At 37.4% G+C, this 17,938-nt stretch overlaps 2 protein-coding genes across 2 annotated transcripts; both read right to left on the bottom strand.

Annotated features, from left to right (window-relative positions):
* Positions 1 to 8,092: 8,092 nt before the first annotated feature.
* On the bottom strand, positions 8,093 to 9,248 carry ATPsynB (ATP synthase subunit b, mitochondrial). Its single transcript, XM_088042338.1, has 4 exons — positions 9,111 to 9,248; positions 8,899 to 8,996; positions 8,598 to 8,846; positions 8,093 to 8,549 (listed from the first exon to the last, which is right to left on the bottom strand). The coding sequence occupies exons 1-4, from the start codon at positions 9,136 to 9,138 to the stop codon at positions 8,187 to 8,189; spliced, it is 738 nt and encodes a 245-aa protein (XP_087898464.1). The 5' UTR covers positions 9,139 to 9,248; the 3' UTR covers positions 8,093 to 8,186.
* Positions 9,249 to 9,344: 96 nt separating this feature from the next.
* LOC148181071 (nuclear pore glycoprotein p62-like) lies at positions 9,345 to 11,062 on the bottom strand. Its single transcript, XM_088042328.1, has 7 exons — positions 10,736 to 11,062; positions 10,502 to 10,687; positions 10,339 to 10,452; positions 10,176 to 10,290; positions 9,775 to 10,125; positions 9,617 to 9,728; positions 9,345 to 9,566 (listed from the first exon to the last, which is right to left on the bottom strand). Exons 1-7 carry the CDS (start codon positions 10,800 to 10,802, stop codon positions 9,426 to 9,428), a joined length of 1,086 nt encoding a protein of 361 aa, XP_087898454.1. The 5' UTR covers positions 10,803 to 11,062; the 3' UTR covers positions 9,345 to 9,425.
* Positions 11,063 to 17,938: the final 6,876 nt, after the last annotated feature.

Genomic DNA, 17,938 nt, shown 5'->3' on the forward strand with positions numbered 1-17,938 from the left:
TTTTTAATTTCCATAAATTATGAGGGAAATTTGTTTTTTAACTGGATTAGGTTGGTACTAATTAATCCGCCGCTCATTAAAAACAGCCAAGACAAAAGCAGCTTTATTTCCTCACCAGTCTTCTCGTGAGGAAATTTCATGACGAACAGAACAATACAAATTTTTAATGTCCATTCAGACGAACGGCTAATTAGGAAACGCTTAGGTATATCTAAAAAATGTGGAAGTTTCAAGAGATTTTTGCAAATTTATTTGTCTCGCCGGATTACAACAAAGTTGGAAAAATTATATGAAAAGTGTAAAAGACATGTTAATGAGAGAGCCTCACTTGAAGTAATTAAATTCAAACTTTTATCGGAGGGAAACACGAAAATGAATCTCTGAATCATTAAAATAAGTATATTTTAGAATTAAAACTATGTAGTTAGATACAAATTACTTCTTCAAAACGCGTTCCCAGATTTATTCACAGTGCTCTAAACCGATTTCACCATACGTAATGGAATTGTATGGAGCTATATTTTTGGTAGATTGGCTTGTTGTAGCTTATACACTTCCAACAATGCGAATTCGCCATTCTGACATGTCAGCATTCGTATTGTGCCTGTGAATTCGATAGAAACGTTGTGTGCATCCCCAATAAATGGCTTCGGTATTGTTTCCAACGATTCAGCAGTGAACAACCCCCTCACAAAAAATACACCAGAAAATTGTTCCTTTTTGTTTACGTTGGCTGCCGTGGCTGTCATGCAGGAATTTAAATTTCAAAGCCAACAAAAAACATGCCAAAGTAATTGAGCGACGTCGTAAGATTACCTTAACAAAAACGAGGCATTGTAACGTAAATACCTATGATGTAAAATGAAACTTGATTAATGGAGACTTGAGAAGCGCAAAGTTGGCAACAGTTAAAATATTTGACAACGTGTGCGCAGTAAAACCATAAGAAAAAGTTTTAGTCACACGGGGAATAGTTTTGTGAGTATCTAAACCCATCCACTTACTATTCTTTGCTGACATCTTATTCTCCTTACAAACAAGACCATAGTTGAGTAAAGTTTAAAAACTACTCATATAGTGCTTCTGTAAGCTTCAGACAGATTGCATAGTTAAAACTTTATTGGATTTCTGCCAAATTAGCCTTTGTGTCTGTTCAGTTAATCTGTCTTGCATCTGGAATTATATTCGTCTTCCAAACGCTTGTAAAGCCCGTTCGTTAGTGTGTGATAGGTGCAACCTCAAGCTGCTTTCTAAAGCTTGCCTACCATTAATTTTCAGGTAATACAAGTGCAGGTAACTTTAACAAAGCGACATGTCAGCGCTCAGTCAAAACAAATATAAGCCGATGGTTGTTTAGTTTCATCTCTGTAGATAAACTAATACCTTGTTATGTGGACAATATCAATCTGAGATAATATATACAGGGTGTTTTTAAAATACACTACCAAAAATTAAACACGGTCTTTCGAGGCCTTAAGGAACTCAATTGAATATTTTTTATTTTTTTTTAACGATATAAAAGAAAACACATTTCACTCCTTACTTGGAACACTACTAATAAAAATATCCACCTAAAAAAACAAACCTTGAATTGTTGCTAAGCAATCAAGACTACATTCGTTAATCCAGTGGTGAACTGGAAATTTTGATTAAATATTAATTAATTTTATCTCGAAAACGAAAAGACCTACAACATTTTTTGTCAATTGATTCTACTTGTCTTCACCAATTACCGTGTTTTGTTTGGTAGTGTATTTCAAAAACACCCTGTATAATCAATTTTTTATTAATCTGAAACAAACAAAAATGTATAAGTGATACAACTACTCTAAAGTTTTTTTTGCGTATTGAAAATGGTGGATGCGCCAGGTTAGTTCTAATTATTAGAAATTTATTTTGACTTTCCACAAATTTTCTATTTTTTAAATCAAATTTGATTTGACTTTAAAATTTTCTTCTCATCTTCTATTGTCATAATTTGCCTAAATATTCGTCAAAATAATATCCACGAAAATCGTTAATTGGCTCCAATCGTAAATGACATTTGATTTTGTTTTTCTGCAAACTACATTTTTTTGCTCTTCTTAGTCGTACGTATAAGTTTTATTACCTATCCAACTATCTACTTACTACTTACAAAGTTATAATTAATTATAATGTTTGAACAGCTTAAAACACTCACCTCAACTGAAATAAGCTCACACTATTTGATTAATTTAAGTAATTACACAAATGCACCATATAAACTAGATCTTGTGTACCTTCAAGTCCAAGTAAACCTCTGATTGCATTGAAAAGACCTAATTAACAATTCCTAGTTCAACACGAAAAGCGTTCCTATAAAAAAGACTCAACCACATAAATTTAAAACTTTTGAAAGTGAAGCTATTAGTGCCGTGCGTAATATTGGAAATATTTTATAATTACGTTAACTTTATCCAAGCACTTCTGCCCACCCAACCAAATTAACTCCCTGTTTGGACAGGCATAGCTCCACTACTCCTCCAAACTCCAAAAACTTTTAAAGAGCGTTAATTAACAGACCCCGGGATAGCATTATTGAAAATTAATTGCGTTTTCTGCTAGAAAATTAATAGAGAGAGATCGTTAATACAGTGGTGGCAGTTCGGAAATGACGTCGTCGAAATCAATGATAAAGAGGATTATAATAACACTTGATCTAAGCCATGATAGCCACTTGATTTCCCTTCCTGCTACAAGTGCGTGAGTCATTTTCGTCTAGAATCGAACATGAGTCTAACTTTCTTCACTAAACCATCAGAAACTTATGTAGCGCAAACTAACTTTAGTTAGTTTAATACGCTTCACTTGCTGAAACTTGGAAGTTATCTAATAAAAATTTCAGGGTGTAAATTAATGATCGTGACATTGTTATACATTTCGCGGAGTAGAACGGAATGCGAGGAATAATTTATACGAGTGTAGGAGTTTAAAAGTTTTCTTAGCGAGATGCAGTGGCGGTCGTCACTAGTTAAACGGGAAAAATTAAATGAATTAGTCAGCAGTTTTGAAGTGTTAAAATGTGTTGTTTGTTTTTGGCTTGTACACTAACTTATCAATTACATTTTTAATTTATTGCGTTGTAAATTATTACTCCCTTCGTCTCTTTGTTTATCTATTGTCTCCCAAATCCAATTGTTTCTTTTCCAAAATTTCGTTTTCTAATTCTGATTCCACCGCCCGTTTTACTCCATTTTCACTATTGTTTAACAACTTCCAAAATCATTTCACTTTATGAAACATCATTAAAGAGGTAATGAAATGAGCTTTCCAACGAACTATAGAAGTCGTGAGAGTTATTATTAAAATTTTGCTAATTTTTGTATGGATCTCCAAAATTGGTGTTTTGATTTTCAAATGTGATACTTTATTTTAAAGACTGCTTTCAAATGCTGTATTAAACACGGTATTATCTTTTTTAGAAAAAATCACATTTCGTTAAGTTTCGGAAATTTTTGTAAAAATATAAAATTTAGATGCCCACAAAATTGTAGTTTTTTCCTGAATCTCTCGTTACTAAATGTTTTCACTTTGTCAAAATACAAAATCGTAGATAAAAATTATGCAGCAACTGTTAAAAAGTTGTTGATCAATGATCAAAATGATGTAATTAATTACTGCCACCAGATTGTCCAGGAAAAATTTCAAGCAGCTATGCAAAAAATAAATTTTTAGTAGGTAACATCCACTTTCCTAATTTTGTGATAATTTTCATACAGTTTGGCTTTGGCAAATATTTGTTTATAGTGTTTCTCAAAAAATTCAATTCTTTTCAAAGATGTCGGCCCTTTAATTTTTCTAGTGAACTCTTTTCATCAAGAAATTTTCTAAAATGTTTTAAACTAGGCTGCGTTAGCATTGAGGTAAAACTTAATATTTGCTTAGAAATTAGAAGTACCTACTATTTTGTAAGCAATCGCATTGATTCTTTAATGGAATCGACAAAAAATAACAAAATGTTTTAATTTTTTTAAAAGCTTTTCGATGTTGTTGTCTTTAACTTCAAAACAATAGATAGCAATGCATTTACAGTAGAATCTAAAACATATTTTTAAAAAATATAATGTTTGAACCGGACCTTATGGAGCAAAACGGACTTTTGTGCTTTTGTGCAGCTAATCTTATGTAATGCTCTCTCCAGAATTAAGTTCATAATTAAAAACGGGCGTGAAAATATAATCAAAATCTAAACTTCCACTGTTCGTACGCCACTGTAAATCTCGTTTACTTTTCCATCCATTTAAGTGATGCTCGGGAATTATCCCTACACTACTTAATTATTTAGTGTTCCCGCTTTAGTAGGTAATCGTTTAAAGTTTGGGTCGTGCCAACTGTTGTTCAGCGAACTCAATCTCGATTCCAAAAAGTCCCTATCTATTTAATTGTTTTGCTTTAAACGCTTGTGGTGGCATTAATGGAACGAAAACTGTTTTAAACTCGAACTATTATTTGTTATGTTCAGTTCGGATGAGCATTTTACCTTTTATCGTCCGATTTCGATTACTACTACTTCTCTATTATCTCTCACCTCACACTCCATTCGCACGATACGATTACCTTGCACGTATAATGAATATTTCCAGCGAGATGGGTTTTCTCGGATATTTTAGATGGAAATTTGCAGATCCTGAATCTCAGGCGAAAACTTGCTTTTGTAAGAGCATACAAACGTTCATACAAAGTTGGTTGAAAGTACGGTTTTTATGAAAGCTTTATTTCATATAGCCACGTTTGGTTTTCTAGGTTTGTTAACACGAAAGGAAAAAGTTGACAACATTGTCAACGAAACAATACTTTACTTGAATTTTAAAAGAAATTGTATTCGTTGTTAGTTTTTCCCGCATTCAGCGTTCTCGTACATTTTCGTAGTTTCTGGATAAGTTTTAAAGTTAAAACCTACTTCTTTTAATCTTCTAATACTCCCTACTTTTCAATTTATTTTTTAAATTTGTAAATTCAGTTATCTCGTTTAAAGTTTTACAATTTTTACTCAAAAATTTTTAATGAAAGTCTGAGGTTTCTACTTTTCTTTTTTTCTTTGGACTTTTATGTCCTCAGTACTTCCAATAGTTACGATTTTCTCCTTATAAGTTATGTTATTGCCTTCGAAAAGCACAGCAACAATTTTAGCTAGTCAGAGTTGCGAGTTTAATTTCCTTTGATGTTTTATTTACACACTTAATAAAAGCCAAAATAAGTAAAGAAAATATGAGGTATTTTATAAAAGGAAGTCTATCGACAAAGATGTCTCTTAATTAAGGTTTCACTGTAGGTACATTTACTTTAATTAACTTGCAATCTACTCGCTTGGAAGACTTTATTCATTACATGTTCGCATCAGACCTGCATTATTTAAAATTTCCTGGGTTTTATTGTCTATAAATTAAGGAAAAAAGCTTTAATGGAGGTGCTTTCGGCAATTACACTATATCAATTACAATATTGCTTCACGAACGTTTTAACATTATCCACATGGGAAATACATGAACGGTACGCGCTCCTCTTTCTACTGAATAACTTTCTCGTTAAACTTCACGACTAAATTACTTTAACTAAACACTTTACCATAAAATTTTATGTTTTGAATAAATTAATTGGTTCAACAAAAACAATTTCCGCGCTGCACAAGCAAAAGTTGAATGTTGTGTTGTTTTTAGGTTTTAATTTATTTATTGCTTATAATTGATGACCGTTCTAAACATGCTACGCACCCATTTATAGTATTTTGTTTTATTATGAATAATGGAATTAATTTTGGGCGGTATTTCGCGTTGATTAAAAAATATTCGAATATGGCGTGATGCGGCAAATGAGGAGAGATAAATAAGCACGCGAGGCCTTTCATAATTATGCAGATCCATCTCTTTCGCGTAATTTTGTTGCGTTTTTAGCGAGTTAATGAAACTTATAAATTCGGGCAATTACCGGTGCGTTTACTAAAATATGCTAATTGCTTTATACAATTCGCGTTCATGTTTTCCCATGAGGGATTCTTAATTTGAACTGTTTGTTTACAAAAGGCATAACAATAACATCCAGAAAAATAGATAGAAATATTTTACGCGGTTAAAACTGCAATTCTTGTTGGTGCGATAAAGTTTTCATGTAATTAGCATTAATTAGCGTTGAAATTAAATATGCGTTTGAAACAGTTCTTTTTTTTTGTTCAAACGGGAAACCGGCGCATCCACCGTTTTCAACTTTCTAAAAAGTAAAAATAAAATGTTTAATTTAGCGTGAAAATAATACGAAACGTGAAAATATTTAACTTGAGCAATTGCATTACATAAATTAATTTAAAAAAAAAATAAGTATTCGCTTTATAGATACTTTTTTAATTACCGTCTATTTATAGCTCTATTGAGCATATTCTCCAAAGTCGGATTTCTGGAATTATAAATAATGCACCATTTAATTTCAGTGTCGATGTTAAGCTCACTTCAAAGAAATAAAATATGTGCAAATTTAATCAGGTCTGTAACGATGGTAATCTATTTTCGACTTTCCGCTTTTAATAATTAATAACGACAACAATATTATTTTTCAGGTCGAATGTAAATATTTGTTTAAAATAAACAAATTTCACATTTACATACTTTAAATTTCGGAATGAACCAAATGGCTTATAAGAGCTTCAGTATTAAGGTACATCGACACCAAAGCGACATAAAATAATTTTTGTGTGTCTGTTGGTATTGAAATGTTTCTAAATGTTCGTAAAAGCTTTATTGAATTGCGAGTTGTTCCAGGAACATTTCAAAAAATACACAAAGAAGAATGATTATGCTGCTTTATAATATTTTCGCTTAAGTTGCTGGCTTTCTGAACAATAAAAATAGGTAATCATAAATATTAATTAAAATAATTTAATAAAATTTATTAATATTAGGTAATTTTTTACTTTAAAAGCTAATTTGATTTGTTAGAATTTTCAAATTTTAAATATAAAATCTTAAGAGTTGGGAACATTATGTTAGGTTAAAAAAATTAATATTTTCCATTTTCAAAAATTTAAAAATAAATAATTCCATGTTCCTAAAGTCACCTGTAAAATCCTGGCTTGGTACATTTTTATTTTATCGTTTTTTTTTGTTATAAACACCTGAAAACGCCTGTAAATAGTAGAGATGACTTCTTATAACACTCACAGTTTTAAATTAGACGCAGAAAAAAAAAGACATACAAAAAAACATAATATCGCAAATCAAACAAAAATTTGTTCCTCTTCATTTGATCTTATTTTCCGATTAAATACCTTAGTTTAAACATGTTTTAAACGTTCATTTATCAAAACTATCAATTTTGAAATTAAGAATTAAGAAAATATATATCAAATTTGTTGTTTTTATATCAATTTTGGCAGCTATTTTTTGTGTTATTAAAACTAATATAATTATGCAATATGTTCTACGGATAGCCACATTTTTTCTCAATTTTTTATGAATGAATAAAAATTTGAGAATTTATTTTAAACTAATATTCTTATGACAAAGAGCAAAATGAGAGAATATTTTTGCAAAAAAAATTGAAAAAAAATTTAAATCATGTTCTAAAGATTTACAAATAATTTCACAATTCTGCGCCAAATGAAGAAAATAATCCCCCAAACCGCTGATTTTGGAGGTTAGCAAACAGGAAACATTTTTCTGCAGTAATTTTGGGACAAACCTTAAACGTCAATTTGACAGAAAAATTCTCAAAATGTGATTGTGTCAAACAGCCTTTAAACAAAATGTCGAGGATACATTTCTTTATATGACTAAATTATGAAAAGAATTGCCTTTTAACAGATTAAAATGTCACCTTTCAAATAACAATATACAAAGAGCCAAATACAAAGTTGAACACGACGTACTTCTCAAAAATCTTGAAAAACCGCTTCCATAAAACGGACACCAAATAATAGTTAAAGATTAAAGAAATATATAATTTTGTTATACTTTTTTTACTAAATCATAAGATCGCATCAATGAAAATAGATTTTAAATACTAGCTGCCCCAAGTCACCTCGGCTGATACCTCGGCTAATAATCTATTTTATCAGAGAAATGCAATAAAGAACAACCACTGGTACATTTATTTATTTATTAAATAAAAGGAAATAAATGAAATTATGACAAGAATTCTAATGACCTTTACTGTACAAACTCTGTCATAATCAACAATTAAGCTCTAGCAAGAGTTCCCAAAGCTGAAATACAACTATCAATGTTCTGTTTCTCTTGATCTGGGGTAATAGAAGTCTTAACTTTCCTCACAACCCAATCAACCAAATTCTTCTGTGAAATTCTGCGTTCAATGTTTTGTTTCTCAACTTGATAATCCAAGCGCTTCTTCACTTCTTCATAGGCAGTCAAGAGGCGCTGACGGTAGGCAGCCTCCAATTGCAAAGCAATGTTTTCGCGTTTTGCTTGAAGAAGCATGGTTTGTCCTTCCATACTCCACTGATTCTTTTCTTCATCAGCGATCGCTTCTTCAATTATACTCTTGTTGGCGCCGCGGCTCTCCTTCCATTGGTTCTCATAGTCCTAACAACCACATTTAGAGTAGGTACAAAAAGGTAATTTTAATCTTACATCAATCTCTTTGTCGAGATATTGGGCTAGTTTGGGGCCCAGAAGTTTGATACCGGCAACCCACATGACAGCCAAGGAAAGACCGTTGTAGAATTCATGTTCCATTACATAGATTTCCTTGCTGATGAGGTACGTTGAGAATGCAACAGCGAAGGTGTAAGGTCCTGTGACACCTGTCTTCTTGTAGAAGAAAGTGAACCATTCATCAGGAATGAAACCCATGCGAACTTTGCCCGGTTCTTGACGTACCTAAACTCAAAGTTTATAGGTTATGATACCAAGAAGACATAAAGACACTTACAGGCCTTCGCCACTCCGGTCCTTCGTCTTTTGATGGTGGACACGCCGTGGCGCTGCTTGCTTTGGTGGTGTATGCCACCAAACTGCGAGCCTGGCGGCCTAAAATTGTAAAAAAATAAGGTATTACATAAACAAGTTGGGACGAAAAAATGTTGCCAATTCAACGTAGTAAAGCGATGGTAGAGTTACAAATAGCAAAGAAAATATACTTACCGGACAAAATTGCGGCCCGAGACAGCATTTTCAGTTCTTTTAAGTTACTTAAGACCACACAAAATGTCCGGGCTGCAGCCCCAAATTGATTTGTATGACGTAAAAAAAGACAGGCCTACGCAGGTCAGGTGGAGCAGACAGAGAAAGACGGTTACGTAACCGCAACCAACATCATAGAACGAAAAATCCCTAATAGTGATAAAAATGTCATTTAATAAATTTAAATTTAGTGAGTTAATCGTGAAATACAAACTTATTTATTGGAATTACTGTAATAACAACACAAAGTAATATTAAAATTAAAGTTTTTAGTAATTACAAATTTAAGTGGTTCTTCTTGTAGGTTTCATGGAGCTGTGAAACTTGCTCCAAATGAGAACAGATCTGAGAAGTGTTCCTATCAACCCACTGAAGAGAATTCATGTGGGCATTCAGAATGCGGCTAATTTGGATCACCTGCAACCATAAAGTAAGTACAAAGTTACAATTTACCACAAAAAACTCACAGGATCGGAAATATCTTCATTCTTATTAGACTCATTGAGATGTTCCACAATTTCTTTTAAATCCTCAGACATTTGCTTCAATTGAGAGTCAATGATTTCAGACAATTGATACCTGCAACAAAATTTTAAAACAATTCGACGAGAACTTAAGACATTACGTTTGGAAGCGATTTTGATCAGTTACTGGAATATCAGCTAACTGCTTTTCTAGAGGAAGACTCAATTCATCTAATTCATTTTGTTGAGCCAAAACAAAATCAAGCTCTTGGTCTAGTTGCTTCTGTTGTTGCTTAATGCGTTCAATTGTTTCATTTAACTGAAGAATCTTATCACTGTTAGACACCAACAAGTTATCCCAAGCATTCAATTGTTTAGCTTGATTGATAAAGAATTTGCCTTGTTCTTCTAGATCTATAGTCCATTTATTGATGGAGTCTTCCAGCTGAGCATATGTTAAACTTCCACTTGTGGATACACTTGTTGTGGTTGTTGTAGTAACAGCTGGGGCTCTAAGGGCTCACATTAGAATTTCAAGAGAAAATAACCAATTGAGACTTACTGGGTGGTTGTTGTTAGACCTCCTAGCCCCAAATTAGGGGCGCTTGTTGTAGCAGTAGCTGCAGGAGTTAATGAAGTAGTTAATTTTAGCGGAGCTGAAGTTGCGGCACTGCTTGCTACAAAACAACATTATTATTCTAAATGATAACCAATAAGAATATTACTTGAAGCTAGTGAAGTCCCTGTGCCAAAAATAGGTGTAAACGACGTTGCCGCAGTTGTAGACGCCGCACTGCTGGTACCTAAACTAAACTGTGGCGTGGTAGTCGAAGTTGCAGCTACAAAACACCCAACTAATCTTAACTCTTAACCTCAACTAAAACTTACGTGTAAGTGAAAAATTTGGAGTTGGAGTGACACTGGCGGTAGTGCTTACTGAAAAACTCAAAGTGGGGGCAGTAGTTTTCGGAGTACCCCCCAATGAAAATGCAGGAGTGCTTGTCGGAGTCGCAAAAAGGCTTGGTTTTGGTGGTTGTTTCGTGTCTCCCGCGCCGCCGGTTGCGGCCGTCGAACCTAAATTGGAATTTAAGGTTTTGTTGTTTTAGTTTTAGGGATTCTTACTGGGGGTAGTGGCTGTGGGGAGCGTAAATCCAGTCGGTGTTTTGGGGGTTCCAAAATTGAAAGACATATCGGGTAAACTTTTAAACTTTTTAGGTTAGAAAACTGTCAAAACAAGAGCGCCATTAGCGGAAATGGTGGAAAACAACGTCGTCAATGTTGGCGGGGCTGCGTTCATAAAAACCACTCTTTGTAAAGTTTGTGTAAAATGTGACACAAAAACGTTCATAAAGATGCGCAATGCTTTCTGTCACTCGACTTTGAGCGTTCATAAATACCACCCTATTCCGAAACCCGATGAAAAACGCTCCGCATGCGCAATGTCTTGAATTTCAAATGCACGTCAAATGTTTGTTGCCATAAATCATTGTTTCTTAACCTTTCAAGTAAGCCGCACCCCTTTAAATCTGAAAATAAAGTCCGTTTTTTTTTTTAAAAACCACCAACCCGCAATCTTCCCCTGCATTACAATCGGCAACGCTGCCTAGGGAGATTTTTGGTGAGAAATAATTGTCATATTTTTGAAATTTTTTAAAATTAAGACAGTGTTTCCGTTAAAAACGTTTCTTTTACAACCTGTTGGATTGCAAATCAAATGATTTAATAGTGAAAAGACTCGGCACAGAATGAAAGGCCGTTTTGTGTAATCAAATTGTCAATTAGGCAGCTAACCTATTTGATTTTATCACCAAAAAGTCACCATCAACGACGTTGCCGGTTGTAAAGTGGTGGGAGAGTGCGGTGTTGGTGGTTTTTTAATAAAAAAACGGACTTTAGGTCTCCGCTTCCCCTGGAAAATTGTGCTTCAATTTTTTAGTTTATTAAAGATTCACGTTCGGTAGAAGTAACTAAATTTAGTAACTTTTATTTTTGAGCTTTGTTAACTAAGGTTATAATTTTTCTAGTGTAATGTCTTGTAAAACAGATGTCATCCAAATGACAGTTTTTGGTTTGTCAATAAAGGTAAATATTTATTTTCCAAACGAAAAAGAAGAAAATCATGAGAGCTCCGAATCAGATTCAAAACAAGTTCATCGATTTCATCTTCTGAGTCTGACTTTGTTAGTGTTACAATGACTGCTGGAATATTGTCTACAGCTGCGTCTCCCATGACTGATGTCCAGTCTTGTCTAATTATTTTTTCGCAGTGTGAAACAAAGTTTTTTCAGTTGTTTGGTGCGCTTTGCGAAATTGATTTTAACCATAAATTTCTGACTTTGTTTCTTCCGATCCTCTTTTCTTCCTTTTGAAACTGCTTGGCTTGTAATAGTTGATTCCATCCGTTGTATTGTCAAATTTGAATGACAAATTTATTTGATAGACAATAATGCCAATGTTTAATTCCTAGTTATTTTAGAAATTCAACGTAGCGACACAAAAGTATCTTATTAGTTACTTCTACCGAACGTGAATCGCGAATAGAAAAATACATATTTTTTTTTAAATAATAGTTTTAGTCGTGAATTTTTGCAAAAATTTGCAATTTTGACTAGAAAAATTAAAGAACTTTTTCTTATGTAAAAAATCGCGAGAAAAACGCTGGCGCAAACCGTCCGAAATAGTTTCCGAGATATCGAGCACGAATTGTTTTGAACCTTCAAAAATTTGGCCCTCTGGCGACAACCCAAAAATTCAAACGACCATAACTCAGTTATTTGTTGACGAAAATTGAAAATTCTCATGTTTTTGGATTTAGAGTGGCATTCTGCGTAAAATGAGACCCAAATTTGTTAAGTTTGCTTAATAAATAAACGAGGCATTGGCCAAAAACTGTTTTGAAGACATCATTTTAGAGTGATTTTCAATCAACAAAATGAAAATGACGTTTAATAGCTTTGAATTATACATTAGTCGAAAGAGGAGCTCGAAATCTATCTACTGGCTAAATTTGAGGTCGATCGGACAAATAGTTTACAAGCTATGGTAAAAAATAAAAAAAATGAAAAATTTTCATCGTCTGAGTCGGATTTTTTTTTCACGAAAAATCGACTATCGAATTTTGTTTGAGAACATTTCCTAACGTAAAATGAGCCAAAAAAAAGAATGGCGCAAACCGCATCTCAATATCTCAAATAGTTTCCGAGATTTTTAACTTTAAAAATTACGAAAAATGAGGAAAAATGAAAATCAACTTTCCGAAACTTTGATCGGCCATACCTAAGTTATTTGTTGTCTGATCTGAATTTAAATCCCAGATTTGGGATCTGCGGAAAATTCTGCGTACACTGATGTATAATAATTTAAGTTTACTCTAAAAAATTGGCGAGATGTCGATATCAGAAGTTTGGTATAGTCACACGCTCCAACAGACGTCTCACTTTATGAACACATGCATATTGTCACGTTGGCCGAAAAATCAAAAGTCTCGCTTGTAACAATAACAATTTTATTGTGCACTATAAACACTCTCGTACTTCACAATTATTCACTTTACAGGACTTCCAGATACTAGACTATCCCCAATCCTATCGCTACTCCCCTATATACAGATATTCCCCTACTACTAGCCTAATGCTGGAGCGCTGCGAGAATATTCGGGAGTTCCGCCTATGACTCAGCGACCTTCTAGAAACGGCGATTCTCGAAACGCACGGAACATTCCAGCGCTGGCGCTCGAAGCTTCCAGAATCTTCTCGTAACACTGCCCCCCTCTTAGTTCTGATCGTCCCGATCAGACCAAACACCTGATTCTCCGTGATATTTACAAAGTCTATTTAGATGAACCACTTTCATCTTTGAACGGGCGCTGCGTTGGATCCGATACACCACGTCGTTGATCCTCTTGATCACCTTATACGGTCCCTCCCATGTAGGTGTCAACTTCGGAGATAGGCCCTTCTTTCGCCGAGGGTTGAATAACCACACCAAGTCTCCTTCGTTGAATCCTTCATGATTAGCCGTCACATTATATCTGGACCGCATTCTGTCACTAGCCATTTTGATCCTCTGCCTCACAAGGTGGTGTGTATCCAGTAGGGTCTCTCTCAGGTTGTCGACGAATTCCGGTACTTCCTTTCGTTCCGCCCCAGGCGAACCAAGCAGAAGATCACAAGGGAGACGCAGCTCTCTTCCAAACACAATCTTCGCTGGTGTTTCTCCCGTGGTTTCATGAATGGCAGCTCTGTAGGCCATCATAAACAAGGGCAGTCGACGATCCCAATCCCTCTGGTGCTCTTCCACTACCTTGGACAGATGTTCCTCCATCGTCTGGTTGAATCTCTCGACCATGCCGTCGGATTGCGGGTGCAAGGGTGTGGTTCGAGTCTTCCTAATTCCCAGCAGCTTACACATCTCTTGAAAAACGCCAGACTCAAAATTCCTTCCTTGATCGGAATGCATTTCGAGTGGAACTCCAAACCTGCTGAAGAAATTATCCACTAGGACTCGAGCTACTGTTGTGGCTTCTTGGTTGGGGAGGGCATACGCTTCCGGCCATTTACTGAAATAATCCTGCACAACCAAGATGTACTTGTTGCCGTCATCAGTTTTTGGAAATGGCCCGGCCACATCTAGAGCGATTCTCTCGAACGGGGCTCCCACGTTGTATTGTTTCATGCCTCCTTTAGTTCGCGTTCGAGGTCCCTTGCTCGCCCCACAAACTGAACATCTCCTACACCATCGTTCGACATCTTCCCGGCAGCCAACCCAGTAATACCGCTGCCTAATCTTACTTAAGGTTTTGTTCACTCCGAAGTGAGCGCCTGATGTTCCGTCATGGACCTCCTTGAGTACTTGGGGGACTCTATTCTTGGGCACTAGTAACTGGGAGGTTACTTTCTTCCCGTCTGCGCTTTCCCAAGCCCTTTTCAGTACCCCATTTTCTACTCGCAGTGAGTCCCACTGCGCCCACATCGCCTTCAACCCTGGACTCTTTTCCGAGACATCTTCCCAACGCGGCCTTCCATTATCCGTTTCTTTCCACTCCAGCAGTGGCCCAATTTCCTGGTCTGCTTGTTGATCCTTCCGAAGATTCTCCGTAGTCCAGTCATCATCACAACCGATAACCATCCTGTTTATCGGCAATGGCCCTTCAATCTTCGCGCACTGCTTGCAATCCTTGCAAGGTCTTCTAGAGAGAGCGTCAGCGTTATTGTGTTGCTTTCCTGGTCGATGTTTGATTTTGAAGTGGTATTGCTGCAGCCGCTCAATCCACCTAGCCACTTGTCCTTCGGCGTCTTTCATCTGTAGTAACCACGTGAGGGCAGCATGATCAGTCCTTATCAAGAACTCGTGGCCAAACAAGTATTTGTGGAAATGCTCTACAGATTTTACAACGGCCAGCAATTCCTTTCTTGTAGCGCAGTAATTTCTCTCTTGCTTGCTCAACACTTTGCTGTAGTACTCGATCACTCTCTCTTCTCCATCCTGCACCTGCGATAACACCGCTCCAATGCCGATGTTACTGGCATCTGTGTCCAAGACGAACTTTCCATGAGTCCTGGGGTAGCTCAAAATCGGGCTAGTGCACAAAGCTAACTTCAGTCGCTTGAAACTGCTTTCGCAGTCTGATGTCCAGTTGAATGATGCCTTTGCTTCCGTTAGTTTGTGCAGAGGTGCAGCAATGTTGGCGAACCCTTCTACAAACCGCCGATAATGCGTGCAAAGTCCAGTAAAACTTCTCACATCGTGCTTGTCCTTGGGTCTGGGCCATTCCTTAATCGCCTGAATCTTATCTTCGCAGGTCTTGATTCCTTCAGATGACACCGTATGCCCCAGAAACTCCACTTTCTTCCGAAATAGATGGCACTTTTTCGGATTAAGTTTCAAATTGGCACCCCTAAACCGGTCTACCACTTCTTGAAGGTTCTTCAGGTGTTCATCGAAGTTTTTACCCATGACCATAACGTCGTCTAAATAAACCAGACAAGTTTTCCACGTCAATCCACGCAACACACATTCCATTAGTCTTTCGAATGTAGCGGGTGCGTTGCAAAGCCCAAAAGGCATAACCGTAAAGTGGTACAGGCCACTTCCCGTGGAAAACGCTGTCTTCTCCTTGTCTTCGGGATGAAGTCCCACTTGCCAATATCCACTCTTCAGGTCTAAGGTTGAGAACCACGTCGACCCTGACAGAGTTGTGAGAGTGTCGTCAATCCGGGGTAATGGAAAACTGTCTTTCTTGGTAACATCGTTGAGTTTTCGGTAATCCACACAGAATCTTGTACTACCGTCTTTCTTGGTTACGAGCACAACCGGCGAAGACCAAGGACTGTTGGATTCTTCAATAATCCCTTCTTCTTGCATGGATTTTACCAACTGTTCGGCCTGCTCTTGCTTCGCCCACGGTAACCTTCTCGGTGCCTGTCTGATGGGTTGATGGTCGCCCGTATTGATTCTGTGTTGAACGATGTTCGTTCTTCCTAATGGTTCATTCTCAACGGCGAACACGTCCTTATTCTTCTTGATGAAAGCCTGTGCTTTAAGGGCCTCTTCTTCAGAAAGGTCACTCGTGTCTACCTCCAGCTTTAACTTTTTCACGGTCTTCACGTTTCTCTTTGATGGCTGTGCGTCACTTATTCTGGAGATCGGAACACACACAGCAACTAGATCGCCCTTCTTGATCGTGACTGGAGTAGGGTTGATATTCGCCACCCGCACAGGTATTTCTTTCGTCACTTTTACTAGTGTCTTTCCAACAAGGATTGGTTTTGTCATGTCTCTGGTCGGTTCAATCATTCCAACGCAGCTCCCAAAGTTACTTCCTAAACGCACACTTATCACTTTCTCGCTGTTCCCATCCACACAAGTTTTTGCACAGGCGAACGCTTTCACTCCATCTTCTTTTACTTCTGGGGTCGATAACACGAAGCTTTCGGTTCCAATCTTGAGGATCTTCTCGTTGTGATTAAAGGAAATCCCATGTCGTCCAATAACATCCATTCCCAGGATCATCTCATCCTCGATTCCGGCCACCAGCACCCGATGCCGAAACTTCATACCTCCCAACTGGACCGTGACCTCTGCTTCGGCACTTACTGTGGCGACATCTCCCGTGACTGTTTTTAAAATAGCACTCGTTGTTTCCAGAGGTGTCCTGTTGTCCAACATGTCCTTCCTCACGAGGGAAACCATGGCTCCGGTGTCGACCGTCATCTTCACTTTTCTCCCATTCACACTTCCTTCAATTATCAAACTCTCAAAATTCCTCTTCAAACGCATAACGGAAATAACTTTGGGGCTTGCGCTCTCCCCAGCCAGTGTGTGCCCCTTGACACTGCTGGGCTTTAGTTTTCCGACTGCTGGGGACGTGACTGGGGACCGTTCTGGTCGTTCCTAAGAACAACCCTACAGTCACGTTTAAAATGGCCTGGTTTTCCGCAACGATAGCAGGTCTGGCTAGTTCGCTGCTTCAGTGCCATCCGTAGCTCCCTGTTTTCCTTGAGGATGTCGTTTAGCTCGGCTTTCGTGACGGAAGCGGTAGGTGTTACCTCTTCTTCGTCAATACCCACACCTCGAATTCGTCGGTAATCGGGGACATTCACAGAGCTCTTGAAAACTGCTTCCACCTCTAGAGCGCGCACCAAAGCTTCTTTTGCGGAGTGATAGCTGCCCAGTCGGACGGTTCTTTGTATTTCTGGATCTCGGATCCCTTGAAGGAACGTATCCACAGCTAGTTGTTCCACAAAATTCGCCGGAGCCGAAGGGTAGGCGAGCAAAACAAGGCGCTTGACACTTGCCTCAAACTCCTGCAGAGACTCTCCAGTTCTCTGCCGCCGCGTCTTGAGCTCTGAGACGTATACTTGCTGCAGGTGTTGGTTTCCAAATCTGGCCTCTAACGCTGCCATCAGCTGGTCGTACCGCTCTTTGTCTCGACCTGGAATTGTCTCTAGCAGGTCCAGAGCCGCCCCTCTCAAGGAAACTATCAGAAATGAGGACTTTTCTTCTTCCGACCATCCATTTTGTTTGGCCGCCACTTCAAATTGCAGCTTGTAATTGTCCAGTGAGGTCGACCCATCGTAAGTCGGAGGTTTCATTTCTTTCGTTGTGGTCAGGCCTGTCCTATTTGGAACTTGACGTCTTAAGCGCAGTAACTCGTCTTCCACTTGCTGTTTAAATCGCTCCAGATCTTTGACTTCTTCTTTGACGCCTCGTAGTTCCTCTTTGACGCCTCCTATGCACTCTTCTACTTCTTCTCTGACGCCTAGTAGTTCCTCCTTAACGCCTCCTATGCACTCTTCTACCTCTTTTTGAATTTCATCGACCTTA

This window comes from Gnatocerus cornutus, chromosome 1, assembly GCF_029298725.1.
Source record: "Gnatocerus cornutus isolate USDA-ARS CGAHR chromosome 1, icGnaCorn1.1, whole genome shotgun sequence".
Lineage (NCBI taxonomy): Eukaryota > Metazoa > Arthropoda > Insecta > Coleoptera > Tenebrionidae > Gnatocerus > Gnatocerus cornutus.